General features: G+C 33.8%; 2 protein-coding genes across 3 annotated transcripts; one reads left to right on the forward strand and one right to left on the reverse strand.

The window, feature by feature from the left end:
* Positions 1-930: 930 nt before the first annotated feature.
* Positions 931-6,297, forward strand: LOC145628674 (E3 ubiquitin-protein ligase RGLG3-like). 2 transcript variants are annotated; one of them, XM_081681038.1, is made up of 12 exons: positions 931-991; positions 1,997-2,079; positions 2,640-2,724; positions 2,814-2,954; positions 3,060-3,173; positions 4,291-4,388; positions 4,500-4,579; positions 4,658-4,763; positions 5,403-5,533; positions 5,612-5,750; positions 5,829-5,885; positions 5,977-6,297. In XM_081681038.1, the coding sequence occupies exons 2-12, from the start codon at positions 2,005-2,007 to the stop codon at positions 6,058-6,060; spliced, it is 1,110 nt and encodes a 369-aa protein (XP_081537164.1). In that variant the 5' UTR covers positions 931-991; positions 1,997-2,004; the 3' UTR covers positions 6,061-6,297. The 2 variants fall into 2 exon arrangements, with proteins under 2 accessions (XP_081537164.1, XP_081537163.1); XM_081681037.1 differs by having other exon boundaries at positions 990-1,124.
* A 198-nt stretch (positions 6,298-6,495) lies between these two features.
* Positions 6,496-22,077, reverse strand: LOC145628675 (DNA polymerase delta catalytic subunit-like). Its single transcript, XM_081681039.1, has 30 exons — positions 21,764-22,077; positions 21,561-21,671; positions 20,410-20,516; positions 20,102-20,261; positions 19,694-19,889; positions 19,375-19,510; positions 19,130-19,267; positions 18,366-18,443; positions 18,068-18,159; positions 16,949-17,015; positions 16,802-16,873; positions 16,260-16,346; positions 15,670-15,789; positions 15,490-15,588; positions 15,013-15,120; positions 14,636-14,731; positions 14,443-14,508; positions 14,276-14,332; positions 13,985-14,072; positions 13,057-13,136; positions 12,444-12,557; positions 10,163-10,277; positions 9,881-10,053; positions 9,678-9,749; positions 8,707-8,781; positions 8,536-8,625; positions 8,287-8,447; positions 7,553-7,626; positions 7,381-7,468; positions 6,496-7,157 (listed from the first exon to the last, which is right to left on the reverse strand). Exons 1-30 carry the CDS (start codon positions 22,008-22,010, stop codon positions 7,070-7,072), a joined length of 3,255 nt encoding a protein of 1,084 aa, XP_081537165.1. The 5' UTR covers positions 22,011-22,077; the 3' UTR covers positions 6,496-7,069.
* Between the last annotated feature and the right edge of the window lie 950 nt (positions 22,078-23,027).

The following is a 23,027-nucleotide window of genomic DNA, read 5'->3' on the forward strand; positions in this document are numbered from 1 at the left end:
ATTTTCATACAAGAAGTTTCCATTCCTTCCATAGAAAAAGGTAAATTCAAACATGCAAGAGTAAAAGATTATAGTTAAATATACTAAAGTATTTTTAATAATAGATATTTTTCGAGCTAGAGCAAGCTTTGACCGAGTTATAATTGAGCGTGAAAAGTTGAAAAAAAAACTTAATACTACTTTTGTCAACAACTTTTATTAAATCTAGATCTCACCAATGTTGATTTATTCACGAAAACGTCATGCTAACTGGGTATTTTGTTAATTTATTTACATAAATGTCACTAAGGTCATGTTCACTTCACCTTAAAAAAATAAGGCCCGGTTCTCTTCACCTTAATTTTGCTGAACTGAAATTATTTTTACTGAACTAAAATTATTTTTGCTGAACTTAAATTATTTTACTGAACTTAAATTAATTTTACTGAACTGAAATTATTTTTGCTTAACTGAAATTATTTTTACTGATTTTCTATTATAATTCTTCTTTAAGAAAACTGAATTTTACTGAACTGAAATTATTTTTACTGAACTGAAATTAATTTTACTGAACTGAACTTATTTATACTGAACTGAAATTATTTTTACTTAATATATTTTTTTTAAGGTGAATAGAACAGGGCCTAATACATTAAGTAAAAATAAGTTCGGTTCAGTAAAAATAAGTTCGGTTCAATAAAAATAATTTCAATTTAGTAAAAATAAGTTCAGTTTAGTAAAATTCAGTAATTATAAAGATGAAATATAATAGAAAATCAGTAAAAATAATTTCAGTTAGTAAAATTAATTTCAATTTAGCAAAAATAATTTCTATTCAGCAAAAATAATTAAAGTTCATAAAAAATAAGGTGAAGTGAACGAGACTTATAAACGAATTTTGTTTATCATAAAGAAAAAAAAAAAAAAAATCTCTCTCTCTTTTTTTTTTCTTCTTCAAGGAATTAGATACGTTACTAAATTAGTGGCTTATTGGCGTGTACGCTATGCAACGGTATGATTCTTGTACTAATCTTTAATTCTTTACCACGAAAAATAAATTTATGGTAAATTAGAAAAGTCTACTGCTTCATGTAATAATCTGCACTCTCAACTCTCTCTTCTTCATTATCTTGTTTAACTTCAAGGTACTGTTTTTCTATTTTCTTTGCAATAATTGCTTGATACTGTATGTTTTCTTGTTTAAATGATTTTTTTTTTCCCTGTTATTTTTTTGTAAATTATTTCACCCCAAAAAATGTTGTAGTTGATTTAACCCACTAGCTGTATGAATCAATAATATTCTTGGGTATTTGAAAATTGAAAAAGTTATTATATTTTATTACCAATTTAATTTTTGATGTAGTTGGTTGATTAATTATATGGACGATTGCACTTTTTCTACTAATTTTTGCTACTAATTGTTGGTTTTAGCTTTAAAATCATGGAATGTTACCCACTTAAATTAGTTTGTAGCACTGATTTGTTAATGGGCATGTGAAAAATTCTTGCCTTTTTAGTTAAGATTCATTCTTTTACACTCTTTCTGAATGAATTTTAGCATCAATTGGTAATTTGTTGGGTAATTAGGTTTTGCTTTGTACCTGTAATTTTTTGATTTTTTGTATGGAAAAAACAATACTGCTGTTAAGAAATTGGTTCTTTGATAGACTTGAAACACAAACTAGTGATTTTTTTCCACAAAAAAAAATTAGTAATTTTTTATTTAAACTGGCAGTTTGTTTTAGTATAAGCTATAAGGCCAAAAAAAACAAAGAGAGAGAAAAGTTTAAGCTCAGATTGGTCATTTGATACACTTACTAAGTGAATTTTAGGACCAATTGGTAAATTGTTGGGTAAATGGGTTTGTTGGCTAGAATTGGGGGTTGGGGAGCGATCACCGGGATATAGTTCATCTTTCTAATTGATCAGTAACCATGAATTCATGGATTACCTCCTACTTGATGGGAAATCAGGCATTTGTTATACGTTTTTCCAATTTAATCCCCTTCTTGTGCAGGAATTTCTATGTCCATCACTAACAGCCTTAAAGGCAAGCAACTGCCTACGTTTATAGCTGACAACTTCAACTCTCTGGATGAGGTTTATATTGTTTTTCTTTGATAATTCTTCATATTTGGCCTCCCTTTTTTTTTTTTTCCTGGTATTATATCCAAGTAATTTTATCCTACCTTTTAAGTTCAAAGAGCACTTGGCCACTTGTGCTTTATAGCATGTTCACCATATTTTGTAGGTTGAATGCCTTCTATTATGAAATCACGTACTTCCTCCAATTTATATTAGTTGACAGTTGACACATTCATTTAAATATGTTTGTCAACACATAAATTCAAATACACAAAACCTATAAATATGCAAAAATTATAAAAACATTGGTATTTTAAAATAAACGTTGAGAAGAATCTGACAATACCCCACATGACTTTTTTTTTTTTCTTAATTATAAATCGCAAAATTAAGTCAAGTAACTTATGTGAATAGTGCACAAAGTCACAATATGTCAACTAAAAAGAAACGGAGGATGTATAATCATAGTGTTGCTAGTAGCATTAACTTATGATTCCTCTTTTAATTTGATTTTCTAACATGTCTTATATAATATGCTTCTAGAATGAAATGAGATGTCATGCTCTGATTTCCAGGTCACAGCGGCTCTGAGAGAAGCTGGCCTCGAGTCATCAAATTTGATACTTGGTATTGATTTCACAAAGAGCAACGAATGGTCGGGTAATTGTCTTATTTAGCACAATGCTTTAATAAGTTACTATTTCAATTTATGTACTGCTAAATGACATATTAATCTTGAACAACTCAAGGAAAGTATTCATTCAACCGAAGAAGCCTTCACGCAGTTGGTCGTGATCCAAATCCCTATGAGAAAGCTATTTCTGTAATTGGCCGAACTTTATCTCCTTTTGACGATGACAACTTGATACCTTGTTTTGGATTTGGTGACGGTTGGTTTTCATCAGAGTTGCTATATTAGTTCTTTTATCTTTTTATTATATTAATATGTTTGATTGCTAACTGCTGCTTTTCCTCTAAATTCTTGGTGTTTTCAGCAACAACCCGTGACAGAAGTGTTTTTAGCTTCTATCCTAATCATCGTCCTTGCAATGGTTTTGAGGAGGTGCTTGCACGATACAAAGAGATTGTTCCGTACATCAGGTTATCAGGTTTGTCAGAATCTTAGTTTATTCCCATTGCCATCTAATGGTAGTATAAACATGAGACCTGTGCAAATTAATTAGAAGATAAAACACATAATTTCCTTCCTGACCAAGTTCTCATTGTGCCCCTTTGTCTGATCAACCTTCTAGAATTGTATCCATTACAGCAAAGCCAATTTGAATTATAAATTTTTTTTAAAGTTGAAAAGAGTTTTCACTGCCATCCTCTTCCTCTGGCCAAGCTGACTGTTGAACAATAAAGAATTTGTGGTGTTTCCTCCCTCCTGTCCCATGCTCTCCAGAAAACCCCTCTAAATTAAGTTTTTGTGGGCCGAGGAAACAATTCAATGAGAATGGCAGTGTTGGATATGAAAATTTTGCAGAGTCATAGGTTTTGTCTTTCTAATAATAGTTGTTTGAGTTGATCTCCTACACCAAACGAGCTCCAACTATGATGTAGGAAGAGAAGAGAGGGGTCTTAGGGTGTCTTAAATATTTCTCTAGCATAGCTGTAAAAGATCTCTAACATAGCCAGCCTAGACCACATTTGACTTGTTAACATATTTTACTAAATAACTAATATTGTGTTGTGAAAGTGGTGATTATCAAGTGAGAGAATGAAATAAATGCTATTAAGCAGAGTCAAGTAGAGCGATATTATTCACCTTTAAAGAATTGGTTCTTACTTACAAGTCCTGGTAAGGTTAGTAAGCTCAATTCACACTCTAAAGTTGGTTTGGATATGTTCAGAGAAGGAACTAATAAGTTTATATGAGTTTAGATTACACCTATAAATTCTGAGAAGTTCAGTTCACTTCAGATTAGTCTCAGGTGTACTGTTGCCTATATGTAGGACAGAGAGCAAGGAAAATAACATGTTCCCTACCAATCTCACTCTTATACCATCTTATGCAACTTATCTAAGGATTGATATGCATTTTGACACACATTTTGACATATTAGAATATGTATAGCAGTTAGTTCCCACTGCATGTGATTTCCAGAAGTTTACCTCTTTATCTGCTCTTGAACTTTTATTTCTTAGGCTTTCTTGGAACTTGCAAGGACTGGATGATATTTAGACTATGAGCTTATTTCTCATACCAATTCTTTTTCTTTGCAGGACCTACCTCATTTTCCCCTATCGTAGATGCGGCAATTGACATAGTGCAAAGCAGCAATATGCAATATCATGTCCTGGTGATCATCGCAGATGGGCAGGTCTTTACAATACTTATCATTCCTTGAATAGTTAACTTAGAGAACAAATTTGCCATCATTTTTTATTTTATTTTATTTTATTTATTTATTTTTTAATCATAATCCATATAGGTAACCAGTACTCCTGATTTACAACCTGGAAAGCTTAGTCCCCAAGAACAAGCAACAGTCAATTCTATTGTTCTTGCCAGGTAAAAATGTGACATCTTCCCACAACCACCAAACCCATAACTATTACCTTGTAACTCTTCTGTTGTCATCGTGATCAGCAATTATCCACTTTCCATTGTTCTGGTTGGTGTTGGTGATGGACCCTGGGATGCCATGCAAAAGTTTGATGACAATATTCCTCATCGGGCGTTTGACAATTTTCAGGTATCCAAATGCTGCATTTCTATGCAGTTTTTTTTTCTTTGTCTTTTTATACTACTTCTTACTCGGATAGTAGGATGAACTGAAGACCAATTTAGGTTTCCTTGACAAACTGGCTATGGGTTGTTTCAAACTCTTCTCTATCCCTCTTTTGGGAGCTTGAGTGTGTGTGTTTGTGTGTGTGTGTTGCGATCGTCTCAGATGTCCTTTTCCTTGTTTGATTTATATCTTTGATATGAGCAGTTAAAACAATGGTTGATATATGGCCAGCAACAATAATTTAAGTATGCCCAACTGTAGAAGCACAATATATCTAGTATTGTAACAGTGGTTGATTTATGTATTTGGTTTTTGTATACTAGTCATAATTTGACTCTCTTATTGCTACCTGCCTGTTATTCATTTTGATGGAAAGGATGTATGTGCTTACCTCAGTCTTGTGAAGAAAGAATGGGATGGAACTAGGTGTGTTGCATCATGTGATGGAGCTTCTTTGCCATTGCATCAACTATTAGCTTTGTGGGAGGATGATCATTATTGATTCATTTGAGATAACTTTTTTTAAAAAAAAATTAAATACAAACACTGTAATTCATTGATTTCCAGAACCTTCCCTAAGAGCTGTGACTTTTTGTTATGTAGTTCGTGAATTTCACTAAGATAATGTCGGAGAAGAAGGATATGTCAAAGAAAGAAGCAGCATTTGCTCTTGCTGCATTAATGGAAATCCCATTTCAGTACAGAGCCACCCAACAGCTTGAATTTAACAAGAGGTATGACTTGAATTTTATTTTCTTAAATTTGGTAACAACTGACAAAAACATAACTTGAATCTGAAATTTTGTTTGCAGTAAGCATGTGAATGATGGTCCTCGAAACAAGCCACTTCCTCCTCCGCGTGAAGTGATAGATCATGATAATTCGATCAAACAGGCTGCTCACACTTCTTCCTCTGCAGAACCAGTGGATTTTAATATTCCTTTGGAACAGGTAGTGTTCTCATAAATCTTTGTAAGAGTTTATATGTTTGTATGCTAAGTTTACTCAGACCTGACTTTTTTCTCATAGTGCTGTCCAATTTGCCTGACAAATCCGAGAAACATGGCGTTTGGATGTGGTCATTTGGTATGCTTTTCTTCTGCCTCATTGATAAGCATTTTTTCCCCCTTTTTCTTGTTTGGAAGTATCATTGACTTAATTTTATCACTATTTCAAGACATGCAAGGATTGTGGTGAAACACTTTCGACATGTCCACTGTGTAGGCAGCCCATCACAACACGCGTGAGACTGTATAGTTGAAAATTTCATCATGATGTAGCAGAATCCATCACAATAATAATGTGAAGCGTAGTATGGTTGGTATCTGTAATATTTGTTGTATTTATAGTAATTGGAAATTATGTTATTTGTTGTGATCATTGAAATTCTTGGTATGTCAATACCAGACATTGTGAATTTGTAATACTGTGTGAGCTTTATGCAGCTTATAATGATTCCCAAATATATATATCATACTATGCATCGTTCTGAATTAAATTTCTCTCTGAACAGCTTTGAATGGTACTCGTGTTTAGTGTATGATACTAAAAATGTACTATTCCGAAACTTGAAAATCTTGGCTCACTTGTACCCGACAAACCATAATAACACAAACTTAAAAACATGAGCATTTAATTTTGCACTGAAGACAGCCAGCCTTACAAAGATTGCGATAAAACATACGAACTGGACAAGTGGACAATAGAGTACTTCATTTCATTAACTGCCCTTGTACATTTAGTTACAGTGCTACACAACTCTAATGATCCAAAATAAAAATACATCATGTACAAAAAGAAAACAGCAGTTTGCTTGAAGCATTATACTAATTCTATGAATAATTAAAATGGTGGTCGGTACCGGAACCATATACTAAACACCAAACTTAAAATCTGTCCAACTCAGAAAAAACCCTACTGCTATTTGATGTTACAACGTAAGGTATCTCACCCCTTTTGTAAGACTGGCACAATGCAGAAGCATGTAGACTCCTTTATCCTTTCTTCTTGTAGATCCTAATTCTGAACAGGCACTGCAGGATACCAAAACAAGCGCTTGACATTTTCTCAGGGGCCATAGAACTTTAAGTCATACATAAGCGACCATTGAGATATCCAGCATTCTGAACAATTTGATCAATTTCCACTCGTTGCAAAGCAATCTTCATTTAAACTGCTCCAACAAACATTTGTCGTGTTCTTCTAGTGCACAGCCATAAACACAATACATTCAGGAAAGGTAACACTGTACAGTGTAGCAACACTCTTATTCAGAAGCTCCACCTATCTAGCTGAAGCTTGGCTTCACCCATGTCTTTTTGCGCTTTCTTTCTTCGATAAAATATCGGGCAATCACGACTGAAAGAAAAGGAAAAGACAATATGAGGATGCTATAATATTTACAAGTCAGTCAAGAGAAGCATCAGAGCTACATGACAATGATAACTTGAAAAGGACCCATGTACATCAGGTTAGTGTTTGACAAGTGATGAGCTAAAAAGGTCAGAATAACCAAGTGGTTAGGGGAGGGGTGGGGGGGTGGAGAAAGCCAAAAGCACCAGAGGCATAACAGCTCAGATACCTTGTACAAAGCACATCCTGGTGAAGGGAACCCTGGCACTCCTGGCATTGTGTCCATAGCTTCCCAAAAAGTGTTTCAAAATCAGACACTGTAAGGAAACAACATTTTCTGACAGTAAGCACCCTAAAGTTAAAAGAACATGCTAAAAGGATATATGAGATATTTTACACACCATTAGCTACAGTCTTGCAATAAAGTTCAGCTTCTCTTCCCTTGCAATGTGAGCAAAGGGTTTTGTTGGAGCCACTAGTTCAAAATCAAAGTAAATATGTCAAAAAAGGAATCAAAATACTGAAGTTGCTCACACACACACGCACACACCCAAAAAAAAAAAAAAAAAAAAAAAAAGAGAGAGAGAGAGAGAGAGCATATAGTCAGAAGCAAAAGTAAAGTAAGGGTCAAATTTTGGAATAGGATGTGTGATGGGGTAAAACAACTTAAAAAAGATGCAAATTTGATGATCATGCAGTATGACATAGCCAAGCCAATTAAGGAGAAAAAAAAAAGTTGAAGCTATAGTAAGCATGTTTGCACTAGCAATTATCAGCCTACACAGAAGACAGAACCACTAAAATTTTCCTGGGTTCACTGCTCATCTTGCAGACTAATAGGACGAATTGAGATTCCAGTCAGTACCAGGTATCCTAATGCCTCTCTTCATCCAGACTGAAAATAAATCGCAGTACAATAAATTCACCAATAAAATCACTGCCACACAATACATTTGGTGTACTTAGCTCCACATAGTCCATACTATCCTGCCCAGCATCTGACCCACATCACATCAAATACAGGGAATCCTTTTTTTCCACCCATGGGACTATGGGAGTGAGGGAGGTCACCCAGGAGACATTTTAAACAAAGTCTGATCTTAAAAAGGGAAAACAGGATGTGGCAAAACACTACCTAATCACTGCTTTGCAGCCAATGCACGTGAGTTGTTTCTTGGCAAATTTCATGATGCCACTATTTGAAGGAGTAGATATGGAAATAGATCTAGTGTGACTTCCATGAAGCAACTCTCTGCTTGCATTTTTCAAAATCGGTTCAAAGATCCTCAATATGGGCTACAAAATAAGCAAATCCATCAGAAGCAAGATCATGGAAGATATAAGATTTGACAATAAAAAAGAATCAAGCTAAAGCATGACTTACTTTGGTAATTTGATTTTCAAGGTAATATTGAGGGTCTATCGGTATATTATTTTCCAGCACATAGATTGGATCCTCTGATTTTTCATATGCCTGAAAATAATATTCAGCAATTTGAAAACCTGCAATTTAGAGCCTACATTCTTTATAAACAACAGAGGAGCTACCAATTACCTTGGCACCTTTGGCAGCTTTTACAATGACATAAGGTACTCTATCACCAACATTGGGAGCAGTGGCAGCATCTCGCTGTCAAATTTAAGAGAAAAAGAGATTAGATATTTCATATATTTTTTATTTTGGAAGTCTAATACTAAGAAGATGAACCACCTCAGCCGACTTATATCTGCATTCAGAAGAAATGAACATGACTAATAAAATGTCAATGATTCAGAAGTGTATGTGTTTCATATAGAAGGCACTCAATAGAGTAAAAGCTTAGCAAAAGATTAACATGGACAAATGGTAATGTGATGTGCAGACTGAATCACAGAACTCTCATATATTCCCTAGCTGATAAATCTCAATCTGATTTCTATTTATAAAGTCAACCAAAACACAAAAAAAATTGAACTTGTTCAGTTGTTCTAGATAATGAAGTGTAAAATAATTAACATGACATCACCTTTCTCTTCAAAATCTATGTATATCAGTATATGATATTTTGATACTTCCTCTGTTTAACTTAAATTAGAAAGATGTGTGCTTCTAATAAGAGTATACCAAGATGGAAAGATTCAAAATTTAGTGATTTACGAGGCAGGCTTGTCAACTATAAAAAGAGGGGAAGATGTAAGGTGATAATCATGATACTTAAATGGTCACAACAGAAATAAGGAATTAGATGCCCTAATGATGAGGTGGGAAGAAATTAGAAGGGGAAATAAGAAGGCCTATGGGATGGACTTGAATCCATACACTATCCAGAAGCTCCTCCTATCAGTATCCATCACATGAGAGAGTTCATTTTTCTTGATATTTATACATCTCAACAGCCAAGGGAAGACCCAAACCGGATCTTGTTGTTATCAACTATTATCATTAGCTATTATCAATGTAAGAGATAACTTGCTAGGATGCTAAGTCACTAAAACTCTACAGCACCACCGAGGACAAGATCATAATATAATAAAAAGATTACACACCTTGCGCATACGTTCAGCAAGTTCAACATGAGCTGTTTTTACTTCATAATTTTCTCCTGTTTTTGTCAGGCCCTATAAGAAACAGATATTAGCTTCAGCAGACAGAAAGATTAAGAGAACTTTCAGAAAATACTAAAATAAAATAATAGAGTAGGCAAGCTTCATGAAAATATCATAGCATATTACAGTTAAATTTTTCCCACCTTAGTAATGACCAATAATGACAGATCCAGACGATTCATTAAAAGATCTGAGATAGTATTCTTCACAAACTGGACAGCTCCGGGGACATCTCTATCTATAAGTATCTTATGCAGGCATTCATTAACCAAGTTTTTAACCAGCAAGCAATTGTCTCTCCTTACTGTCTCAATACCTGTCAATGACAATAGATAAATGGGGCAACAAGAATAAGTAATTCAACTAAATTGCAACCACATGGAGGAAACTTCAAGAAAGACTAAACAGGAAATCCCAGATTTCACCTTTAGTATCCATCTTATCATATTTGTCAGGGTTTGTCCAGTAAAGGCCAGCATACCTCTTCTTGCTAATCAGCAAATATGGAAAATAAACCTTCTCAAACTCTAGTTTGATGGGCTGCATATGACATACACAAAAATCCCTTAGAACAAACAGCAGTACAAGAGAGACAACAGAAAGAAATCACGGTAATATAGTATTTTTGTAGCATAGTATTCAACTACTCAGCTTTCAACAAACCACTGAAAATATGAAGTTTTAACTTTATCACTCCATTTTATGCTATTAGTTAAACACATCATTAAAATGAGAGTATTGGCATATATTCTGGATCATCAGTGATATTCTATAAAATTGTTTCAGTCCCATCAACTTTGACAAGTTTGGTTCATTGGTTGTGCGCTTGAGTCTTTAAGGCTGCTTTTGATGAATATAACAAGTTATATTAAATATATATATATATATATATATATATATAGGGGAAGGCTCTCGTGAGAAATTTTCTTATGTGAGAAATTTTCTTATGTGAGAACACTCTTTATGTTCTAAATTTTTACTCGCATGTTCTAAATTTTAAATCTGATGTTCTAAACTTTTCCTTAGGTATTCTAAATTAAATCAAATGTTCTAATTTAGTACTCACATGTTCTAAACCATAAATTAGTTAAGTTCGATGTCATAAATTTTAAATAACTTGTTCCAAAATTTTAACTTGTATGTTCTAAATTTTAAAACGTGTGTTTTAAGATTTTTAATTATATGTTCCAGATTTTAAATTGTATGTTCTATTTTTTTACTCGTATGTTCTAAATTATTTACTCACACTTTCTATATTCTATATCAGTTTGTTCTAAATTTTTATTCACATGTTCATAATCTTAAATCATATGTCTAAATTTTACTCATATGTTTAAAATTTCATAAAGCAAATTTTATAAATTTTTAATCACTTGTTCTAATTCTTAAATCAGATGTTCTAAATATATTACTCACACAAATGTTCTAAATTATTACTCATATGTTCAAAATTTTAATTTGAGTCACATGTTCTAAATTTTAACTCGCATGTCCTAAATTTTAATTCACATGTTCCAAATTTTTACTCACATGTTCTAAATTTTAAATCAGTTCTCATATAAGTATGAATTCTCACATATGGACCTATTCTCACCGGATCCCTCCCCTATATATATATATATATAAGAAAACAGAAAGAAAAGTACAACTAGACTAAACTTTATAAACAGATATGCCTCACACTTGCAGCAATTTCTCTAGTCAGTCAATGACTCTACCAGAAAGCAAATGAGAATTTGGCTCAGTAACTTTCTTTGTAAAAGAAGTGAGTTCTGGAGATGCTTCCAGTTGATAAAAAAATTCTCAATATTTTCTTCCTATAGTTGTTTTAGGGTTGAGATAGGATAAAGGAGAGCCCTGTAGAAAATTAAAAAAGATAAAGCCTCTAAAAATTAGATATTAACGTTTTTTTTTTCCCTAGTTTTGCTATACATAGCCCTACATTAAATAAATTTCCTAAAATGTTATTAATTTAGAAGTTCATGAAAAAATCATGCATTGATCAATGTTATTTAAGTTTAATTAATGCTTGATGTTTCTACTTTTAGCAAATTTCTAGCATTATACACTAAGTGAGCAAACGTAAAATTGAAAGTTTCATAGTGTCAAGTCTCTTTTTGCAGGGAAACCTGTCAATGTGTATGTAGTTTATTCAGTCAGGACCAAGATCGTGTGAATGAAGGGGCTTATCAATTCTAAAACCAAGGAACTTGCCTACCACAATACAGAATCACAAATGTGAGTGTTTAAAAATAATCAAGTGCATATACAAACTAAAATACTACTTTAGTTTTAAGAGTCAAAATCATAACGTTGTCTCTGACTCCAAATATCTTCTTGTAAGCTTTTGGCATGGAGATCAAGAAAGTGATTAAATTTGAATTCAAATCATGCAGGTGGATGCAGAAAAAGTAATTAAAAAACTGTTTGAACTGTGAAAGAAAAATGCGTTGGTGTGATGGAGAGAAAAGGTTATAAGTGAAATTTGGGACCATTTTTCTCCTTTCATTTTAAAAAAATAAATAATAATTAATAGAAAATTAAGGTCACTAAAAGATCTTTTGAGGATATCCCAAAAATGATGACAGATCTTAGGGAAAGAGGGAGACAGGGAGTGCAACATGTAAATTATCATGATTTCCAAATATCCAAAAAAATATATAGGAACTGTTCTTGACACTATACATGGAAAAATATTAATAATACCTTTGTGAAAGTGCCACTTATAAAGTCAGCAGCTTCCCTTCCTAATTTCATTGCTTCTTCAACAGTAGAAGCACCAAATTGTACCATAACTGAATCTGTGTCTCCATAGATAATCTGAGTTGACAAGTTGCAACTATATAAGATTGCATATTAGAAAGAGAAAGAAGTCCAATGAACAATTACAAGCTCGAAAAAATTTGTTAATCACAAGAAAAAACATTTTATTGAACATAAGACCCGAAATTTCAAAAAAAAAAAAAATTGTAGCATAATCTGTGACATCAATTCAGAAAGTAATTAATTCCCCTACTTCAAGATATAGGGTGTTTAAGGTTCTAGTCTATGTTACATGAACACGGGTACGAGTATGATATGGGTATGGAGCCGAATGTCCAATACGTCATTTTCAAAATGTTAGGACATACTGTCTTAACTTTGGGTTAGAGGGTAAGTAAATGCCACATAATGTCAAAATATTATAACTTAACACGAACCTAAGCCTCTTCACTAAACATGTTGAACATACAAATGTACATACACCTCAAATATTTTTACTCCCATGACAGTGTTCACAGAAAATGACTTCAAGAAGAGCTGTAATTAGACTAATTACCTCAGCATTATGCTCATAACCTCCAACAACAGTAAATTTGTCTTCCACAAGCTTTTTTGTATGTTCAATCATTTGGCGACCTATATAATGGAAGAAACCTCATAATCACAGATAAGCAAAAAATAATCTCATACACAGTACATATTGAAAAGAAGAAAATCAACAGAAACACAACCAAATGCCTAATTTAAAAATAAAATCCAGAAGAATAATAGAATCCACAAGCAATATGGCTCTGCACCATAACCCTATGTCTTTTGAGTCCAACACTTGGGTCCTGTCACCAATATTTTATAGCTTCAACATCTAGAAAAAGTCAGAGGAAGCAAGCAAAAAAAAAAAAAAAACCCCCCAAAAAAAAAAAAAGTAGTCAAGAAGAGAGTTCTAATAATATTGGAAATAAATTTTATTAGCATGGAAGCCAACAAAAACGCCATCCGACCATCGGTACATTCTCAAAATAGCTAAAAGTTTTGCTACTGGGCATCTTGCTCAGGTTCTACTAAAAAATTTAATATTGACCTATTGTCCTCCAATAGTCCCATTAGTTGTTGTGGGGTAGCAAAAGTGTATGCATCTCCAAACTCCAATATCATCCAATTGGAACAAACTCTATGCAATTACAAGGGTAAGGCGCAAGACTGAGTATATTTCCACACATTCCATACCATTCTTAGGTTGCCCCCTATAAGAAGTTCAAACCACTCAATACCATGCTTAGGTTCCCCCCTAAAAGAAGCACTTGGGTCACAATATGGTATGCTATTACATTCAAGAAAAATTATTACAAAATCATCTTCACCACTTCCCCTTAAAAGTCGTAATTCTAATCATTTCTCTGACCCTGCATTTCCATTTCTCATCTGAAAACCTAAATGAAATTGCAAGAAAATGTTAAACACAAATTCATGCATAAATAATTTATTACCATAGCTTGTGACACTTGAAGAAATCTCTAAACATGGTAACTGGCCAACAGAGGCTCCTGTAAACCCATAAACTGAATTTGCGCTTATCTGAAAGAGGGGGAAAATATTAAGAAGCTTAAAATGACCAATACTAAGAGCCATAAATTCTCTATCAAGATATAAGGACTGAAAACTGCAAAAACTCTGAAAGACATTATTCAAAAATTATAATAATTTATTAATATATAAACAACCAGCAGCAATTCGCAGCAGCTAATCCTACATAGCATAGATTAGAAGGAAAAGCATACCTTCAAGGCCAGCTGACGACCATCGAGGACAGCCTTCACCAGAGGATCTTTAGCTTCCTGTGGTCGAACAACATGATCATTAGTGAATAAAAAGAATACTGCATAAGCATTTAACAGGGACAATAAACAATCAAAGGATTTTAATCAAGTTTAGAGAACAGGGACACCTTTAAATCTGCTTTAGCCCTTTTCCGAGCAGTTATGAGCTCTTCAAGAATTTCTGGAAGTATTCCCTAATATAATGAATATATATATGTATATATATATATCAGATTTTTACAATGCCTATAGTCCGATATATTTCAGGTCAAGGTTAAAAACAGACCCAAAGACATTAAACACACAAGGAAACAAGATTACCTTCTGGAGTTCTGGCTTGACAAAGGTTTCGCCAGAAGGAGTTTTGTTAACACATTCTGGAGGTATGTTGAGTTTACGAATGTCTTCTGGTGTAACCTTAACAATCAAAAGTACAAGTTCAAGAAGCAAGTTGAATTCTATGTACTACGACTTAATTTTTTATTTTAAAAACAAATTGAAGATATATGGGTGTAAGGAAAAGGTGGATGGGTATTAAAATAAGGTAGATAAAGTAGAGAGATAGTGTAACGGTATAATATTGTGCGGTAAGAGGGTAAGATAGTAAAGGGTAAAGAAGAAGTGAGTAGGACCACCAAAAAAAGGATATATATGATCACAAGATTTATGATGCCTGATTTTCAACTAATCAAATTTACCAGTGTACAATAGCACAAATTATATGCCATCATAATAGATGGATAAAGAGAAGCAAAATCCAGTGTTGCAATTGGCTTCTCATAAAACCCTGCTCTGGCCTCTAGCACCTGCATCACATAGAACAAAAGAATAAGGAATATTTCAAAACTAACAGTTGAAAGGAAATTTGTTGAGTAAAACACCAAAAGCAATGTTTTCAGTAGTATTTTTCACAAATCTAATCAAGTAGCAGCCTAATCACAAGATCAAAGCTGACAAAAGAAAAAAACATATTCAAAAACCACGCATTCTGACAAAATTTGTGACATCCCTGAAATTCACCCAAATTCCATTGTCAAATTCAAAGGTGCAAAAAGATATTTGTCCATTTGTTGTTTATCCATATAAAGAACTTATCTTAAATGTATGAATTAGCCTGTCCAATCAGACCAGAGAACATTCATATAATCACATGGATCAAACAAAGAAAATCTTACAGTTGCTCCTTCATAAGTTCCTTGCTCAGATCCGGCATGTTTGGCATTCGGTATAACAAGATTCTTCTGTTTGGATTTCCTCAGAAGTTGAGAAAGAACCTGCCGTATAGTAACACAAAGAATTAACTCTAGCATGAGATTGGACAAAATTATTTTGGCATATATCTATAAACATATAACCTTAATACTTTGTCCCCTGGAGAGGAGAAAAGATATAGGAACTCCTGTCACTCTGGCCATTTCAACATAATTGTAAATGAACATCAGCTTGTCCATCAATCGCTGAGGAAGGTATGCATCCTGAAAATCATCAAAGACACCAAATCCACCATGTTAATGAATGTGTTGCCAGTAATCTCTCATAATAACTAAACTGACAAATCAAGAACTTGAGGACAGATTTGTGCATAAGGAGCGAGGAAAATTGAAAAACTTTGTACAAATATATTAAATAGTTGTGTTTGGGAATCAAACTTAGTTTTTAAGTCAGTTGTTGGAAAGAAAAATCATTGGAAAAATTGAATAATATGAGCAAACCATATTCTCAACGATTTAAAACCCTATTTTCCCTATAAGAACAAATCAAACAAGTGATTTCTATAAAATACTATAAATTTAATTTTCTGCAGATTTATATAGTTTTAATGCTTTTACATTTCATCATATTACAGGCAAAACCCTAATTCTAATAATTTTAAAGACACCTTATGCAAACAAACCTTCCCAACAAATGTCTGTCTGCGTATATGAACACAGGCACAGAGACGTACCTTTAAACAGTAAACAGCAAGACGCCTTCTGGTTTCTGCATTCCCATTTTGTAGGTCAGATATTATTGAATGGTGAACATCCTCTTTCTGCAAAAGATAATGATACCGGATGCATCATTTGAAAATACAGTGGTAAATAGAATAATTTTGCAATTCAACCAAGAAAGATCAATGTATAAATCAATACAAGATGTCAAGTTTCCGAAGTACATATGCAATTTTTTTAATATAGGGCAATTGCTAAATGTAGCCTTAAGGGGCTATGAATAAGAAGCTAAAAGTAGATACACTAAATAATTTATAACACCAAACTAATCATAATAAATAAAAAATTTACAACTAAACAAACCATAGTGCTTAACACATTGACACACAATGCATCATTAAGTCCATAATCACAGTAATTTAACACAATAACGTGGATATTACTAATATAAATATGTGAACTGTATAAATAAAAAATAACATGAACAAGATTTTTTTTTCATATATATATATATATAAATAAAATAAAAAGATAAAAAAAAAAAAAAAACATTTACCTGCTCGCCAAGAAAATGCGCTGATACAGAATTTAAAGAATATGAACTTAATTTGTAGTCTCTTTGCATAGCCTGCAGCAGAAGATTTTAACAAGATTATACAACCAAAGCAAGTGTCAAGTTTAGCAGACAAGGACAAAGCAGTACCTGAAGCAAATCAAATTGTAGTCTCCCCTCAATCGCGACTTCCTTGCTTTCCCTTATTCCGTACTGCCTGTAAAACAACAAAATGTCTATAGTCATTTATTTCATTCAAATTTGAAGTCCTAAAAAAAAGGCAAATAATCAGAATAAGAGCAGATGATATGCCAATTGGGCCACCCAATGATCCTCAAAGTCGCAAACTAACAAACTAAAGGTGCCTCAACAATATCTTCACTGGCAAAAAAGCTAATTTAACTTATCCGCACACGGATTACATAGTCAGTATATCTTCCACTACCATAAGATATAGAATGAACAAACCAGACTCTTGTTCTCCAGATCATTTTTACTACCCCACTTACCCTGATATTAAATTATTCTAGCCATATTTATTTTTATCCAGCTAGAGACCAAAGAAAACTTCTCTCAAGCCAAAGCTTACACCTAGAATAGTTGTAACGCTTGTAAGATTTTTTCTGGCCCTGCTTTAGTTTTTCAAAAGGACGGATATTGAAACATAGCTTTTAAGTGACCAAGGCCCTAAAAAAGAGGAGGGGGGAAGGGGGCATTTAAGTGATTTAAAGGAGGATGGAGATCAATTATTTTAGCATCTACACTTTTGTCCTAATAATTATCCTGCAAATCTCTGTGCTTTGCAACATACAAAGTATAATGCAATGAGAAGCACAACTATGCATTAATGCCCCCTATGTGATAAGGAGAGTAGTAGACAAATGACAAGATGGTTTGCAAGTAAAGGCATCAAAGAGTGTATAACACAATTACAAACACAAACTTCAAGAGCTGTTTATATCCGGTGGTTTCAAATAGATAATATCCTGGGTACTATACCATAGTGAATGCTGAAAATATTTGTTAATTGCTGGAAACACAGAGATCACTACTAAAATAATCTCTGTAGCCATGCACTTCTTAGAATGTTTGGTGAATGTAGGACATGTAAACAATATGGATGGAAGAAGTATTATAGAAAAATACGAAATACCTCAAAATAAATATTTGCCTTGACAATCCAAAATGGAATAACATGCAAAATTGCAAACAATATAACAGCAAGAATATTGCACAATAATACATTAATTATCAAAACAGAATATTCACCTTGAAGAAAATGTCGTATCTTTAACACGAACCCTGCTGCTCCTTATACGACCAAGGATAGGAAACTCAGCAATTCCCAGTGCAGTTGCTCTCTGTCATTAAACCAAGGTCATTCGTCTTAACGAAGGCCTTTGAAGTTTAAACAAACACAACCAGCTAGGAAATAAAAGAAAATTCCAGAGCTTTATGGCTTTTCCTATGGCATCACATGCACACTGACGACATGTGAAAGTCCATTTATATATACATCTGTTCGTCAATGTGACTAGAGAACTCGCAAAGATAAAGAAGAGATTACCTGGATAAGATATGGTAAATCAAAATTGCAGATGTTGTATCCAATAATTATGTCAGGATCTACTTCTCGAATTAAATCCTGCAAATTGAGCATAGTAAACTGAATTCACGTAGCAAAAGAACTCGGGATGTAATCATATTGACACTTGATGCCCATTTACATTAAAACAGAAGTATAATATAAGCTACCACTAATGCAACATTTATAAAGCAGGTAACTGTCATAAAACACACTGATTGACTTTGTTTACTCCACACCTTCTTTCAAATAGCAACCAGTAAAGAAACACAAAGTAGAAAAGAATTTCAGCCTAATTCAAATCTTATATACTTCACAATACCAACACAAACTAGCAAAATGCAATCCACATTTAAGGTGACCCCAGTATTTACAACTCATGTCACTCAGATCCTTCAGAAGTGTGAGACTTAATTAGCAGTACCTTGCAAGAATGTCACAAGTTTCCAGTACCTTTCTATCACTCCTCAAGAAGTTGTGCCTAAAGTATTCAAATTCAACATATGTAACAGATTCAAAGCTAAAAGAGGATCTTTTATACTTTCCACCATTATAGGAAAAAAAGGGCAGGGATACTACTGTAATCAGAGATACAGAATTTTGTCAGTAATAGAGCTAGTAAGGTGATCTCCTATTGTTGTCAAAAAAAGGTGATCTCCTATAATCAGGAAAACTATTCAGACAGATAACAAGTAATGCAACCACCAACAGATAAAGAACAAGAAATTGTACTTAAACAGCTTTACCCTCCAAGCAAGCAATACTTCTTTCTCACTGTCAAAGGACATAACATCAACTCCAACAATAGGAGCACATGACTTAAGGGTCATGACATTTTGAACAAGTGGCTTATCTTCACCTTGTACTGTTACCAAATTCGCCACCTGACAATATAAGAAAAACTCTTGACTTAGCTTACCGAACAGGAACAGTCAAGCCACCAACTATAAGTGGTTCTAGAATAGGTTGGCAAGTAAATAATATGTTTCACCTGGATGACAGGATCATGAGTGGGCTCAGGAAAAAGACCTTTGCGGCCAGCACACTCAATGTCAAAACTTAGAATGCGAAATGGAGCCATCTTTGAGAATTCCCCTTCTGGATCATGGCTAATCAAGTCCGAATATCTAATAGCACAGTCAAGGAAATCCACGATAAAAGAAAAGTAAATAAATTTGCCTTTAGTTCTCAAATTATGTCCCCCCATATCAAATGAGGAAAGTAATTGACGAATATAGTTCATAAAAAAAATTTATCATAAACCCACAACTCCACAAGTGGGGAAAAGAAAATTTAAATAAAGAGGATACAAGCAATCAAATTCCAGCTGGCAAGAGGACAAGTTCTTGCCAGTCGCCTTATATTTTCCAACAGGAACCTCAATCCAGTTCCCACCAACAATATTACAATCAATCATGAAACGGAGAGCAAAGAGGACATTGCTTTCATATGTCATGAAACTCTTGGTTCCAAGGCCATCAATTTGTATGCCTCTATCAAGAATCCCTGCCATTTACAACACAACACAAATTAAGCTACACATGACCGTAATTAAATAAAGTTGTAGAAGGAAACAAGCAAAAAAGTATTTGACCCATCACTCCAGCAATAAGTCAAACACCTACAAAATAGACAGTCAGACCGCCCCAAAAGAAATCATTCCCATCTTTTTCTTAGAAGAGAGTGAGAGGATGAGAGAGGACAGCTGAAAAAATTACCACGACAAGTAGCAACCATAGAAGGCAATGCAACCACAATTTTCAGAAAAGGATGAGAGCTTTGCTGTTGATAGTACATTATGCTCCTTTTCTGCACTAACTGAATACGTCGAACAAATTGGGGAACCTTAGTGTTCCTATTTGCCTCCCTCATTCGCGCCTAAAACACAGAAAAATAGACGTGTCAATTTAACCACCATGGCTGTATAGAGTCGATGGTTTCATATACCAGCCCACATGACTCCTGGGGGCATAAACTTTCAGCAGTGTTAAAATGAAAAGCCACTAATGAAGGCAAAACTTAATACCTCCAGGATTTGATGAAAATGGGATATATCGTCTGGACCCATCCCTGAAGGGCAACTTATGTAAAAGTAGGGTTCAAATCCATGAACATTGCAGCAAACGCTGTGCCCTAAAAAAAAAAAAAAACTTAAATTAGACTCACATAAATAATTCAACTGCCTGATATCAGACACCAAGAGCGCAAACATAATGATAAGTCCCTCAGACCATAAAAGAGGAGGAGGGGTTGGGGGGGGGGGGGGGGGGGGGGGGTGCAGGGTATTTCACTTGGAAGCAATGTGAACGGCCATGTTTTAGTAAGAAGTGACCCAAAACTTAGCATTTACTGGGATGGAAAGTTTCCTAACACATAGCTCATAGAGCAAGTAATTTTCTCAACCAATTCAAGTTGAAATACAACAAGAATCAGCATGCTTACAGATAAGTAGAAAACCACTAGGGAGACTTCATACATTGAAATAGAGCATGTTGTAGGCACATCATATTTTGTTTTCTTCATCAAGTTAAAGTCTAGTATAACTTCCATAGCATGCTAGCCACTTCAAAGAAAAAGGAGGATATCTTTACTAGCCCTTGGGATCCAAAATATGACCATACAAAAATCAACAGAAAACTAAAAACAAACTCAACCCAGCAACTCAAACATTCATTTTTTTATATGGTTGAAATTTAGATCTTAACTTCCAATTTTATTTCATCTTCTCCTTGCAGACACTTCACATGGATTCTCCATTTCTCCTAAAGCACCCTCATTTCAATTGTTTGGAGGGCAATCGCAAAGTCACTGAATGCTAGCATGACAACTGACCATTAAGATTCAAACTTTGGAAAGGGTGAGTCCAACACTCCAACACAAAAGACTGTACCCTACCCGGACACTAAAACTAAGTTCGGAGTATGTAATTAGGAAACAAATTGCCAAAATATTTAGCACTTCCATTTGTATCTTCTAAGAAGATGTATCATTTTACATTTTTACCATTGTACACCAATCAAGCAAACCAAAGAAATGCATGTTCAAGCAAAAAGATTTCTCTTTTAACAAAATTTTACTCTTTTAAGTCTTTTCAGAAACCAAAATAGAGAAACAGCATATTTTCAATCAGAAAAACAAAAAGGTAAACCAAAAAAGAGTGAGAGAGTAAAGCTTAACCTTCACGAGTAACCCCAAAAATCCGAATAATCGCAGCAGAACCACTCCGATTAGACAAAAACTCCTTATGACATTCTCCAATCACATAATCAATCTCCAATTGCTGAAAAACTACAAAACAACAAACCCTAAAAATCAATTCCACCCCCAAATCACAAAAACCCTCCTCTAAACCCTAAAATTCCATCAAATTATAAATTTACCAATACTCTGAGACTGTGATTTGTATGATTGAGAAAGCTCAGGTCGAGCCCACTTAGAAAGACGAGCAAGCTTAGCAGAACGCTCATCAATGTCGCGAAGAATTTGGGAGTCTTCGTCCATGAGGTCATCTTGTAAGTAAAAATCTTCATCGAAGTCGTCTTCTTCCGTCGTAGCAAGGTGCTTTGGCGGCGCCGGTGATGGTTGTTGCGGCGGCGCTTGGCGTTTCCTGGAATTCCCGCCGTTCATGGCTGCAACTGTAGTTTCAGAGGTTACGAGAGATTGAAGATTTTCCCGCCAATTTTTATGGTTTTAAGCGCCCAGCTTTTGCTTTTGTAAGTTGGGCTTCTGTATATATACCATACCGGCAAGGCGATCACGAATCCCTTCGGATTGTCGTGTTTTATTTGACTTATTTTGACTCTTACACTTTAAATCTATATTTTACCGTATAAATTATATATTTGTGCATAAGTAAACTCTAATACTTTTAATCTATTTTACTTAAACTTCGTTCTTTTTTTAAATGCATCACTTTACCTGACATATTTGTTGAAACACAACTTAAACCATTAATATCTTTAATTGGCTATTACTAAAAAATTGTAACAAAATTACATTACGAAACTACGACATTATGACTAATCTAATGATATATTTATATAATAACATTTATTTATTTTATAGAGGTAAAAAAACTAGGTCAACTAGTATATATAAATAGTGTAAAAGTCAAAGTGGTGCATTTTTTATTAAAAAAAAAAAAAAAACGAAGAAAATACAACCTTTATTTTGTAATTTATTCTTGTGCAAAATGCCAAAATCTATATATTAGGCATGGTTGGACTTAATTAGGTAGGGTGTCTTGTGAGAATTGTGATGGGATGATTGCTTAAACAATTCATGCAATTTATGGCTAGATATTGTTCTTATTGGATTTCTATTAGAGTTGGTAATTTAAATACGAAAGCGAAAAAACAAGATGAAAGGAAAATCGTGTTTTGATACAAAATACGTACTCTTAGTATTCAACATCAATTAACGAAAATAATACTCCAAATGAAGTTATATGTGAGATTTTGTTTTGTTCACATGATTGTCATGCTAGAAGTTATGTCTATAATAATTTACTTCCTCCAATCATTTGTTTTTGGCCTGTCTTTGTATTAGGAAGGAAGTTCTTCTTTGATATTTTTACTTTTTGACGGGTTATTTTATATTTTTCTAGACATGTTTAAAAAATTATTATCAACTTTCCTGTATTTA

The sequence above is a fragment of the Chenopodium album genome, chromosome 4 (assembly GCF_948465745.1).
Source record: "Chenopodium album chromosome 4, dcCheAlbu1.1, whole genome shotgun sequence".
Taxonomy (NCBI): Eukaryota; Viridiplantae; Streptophyta; class Magnoliopsida; order Caryophyllales; family Amaranthaceae; genus Chenopodium; species Chenopodium album.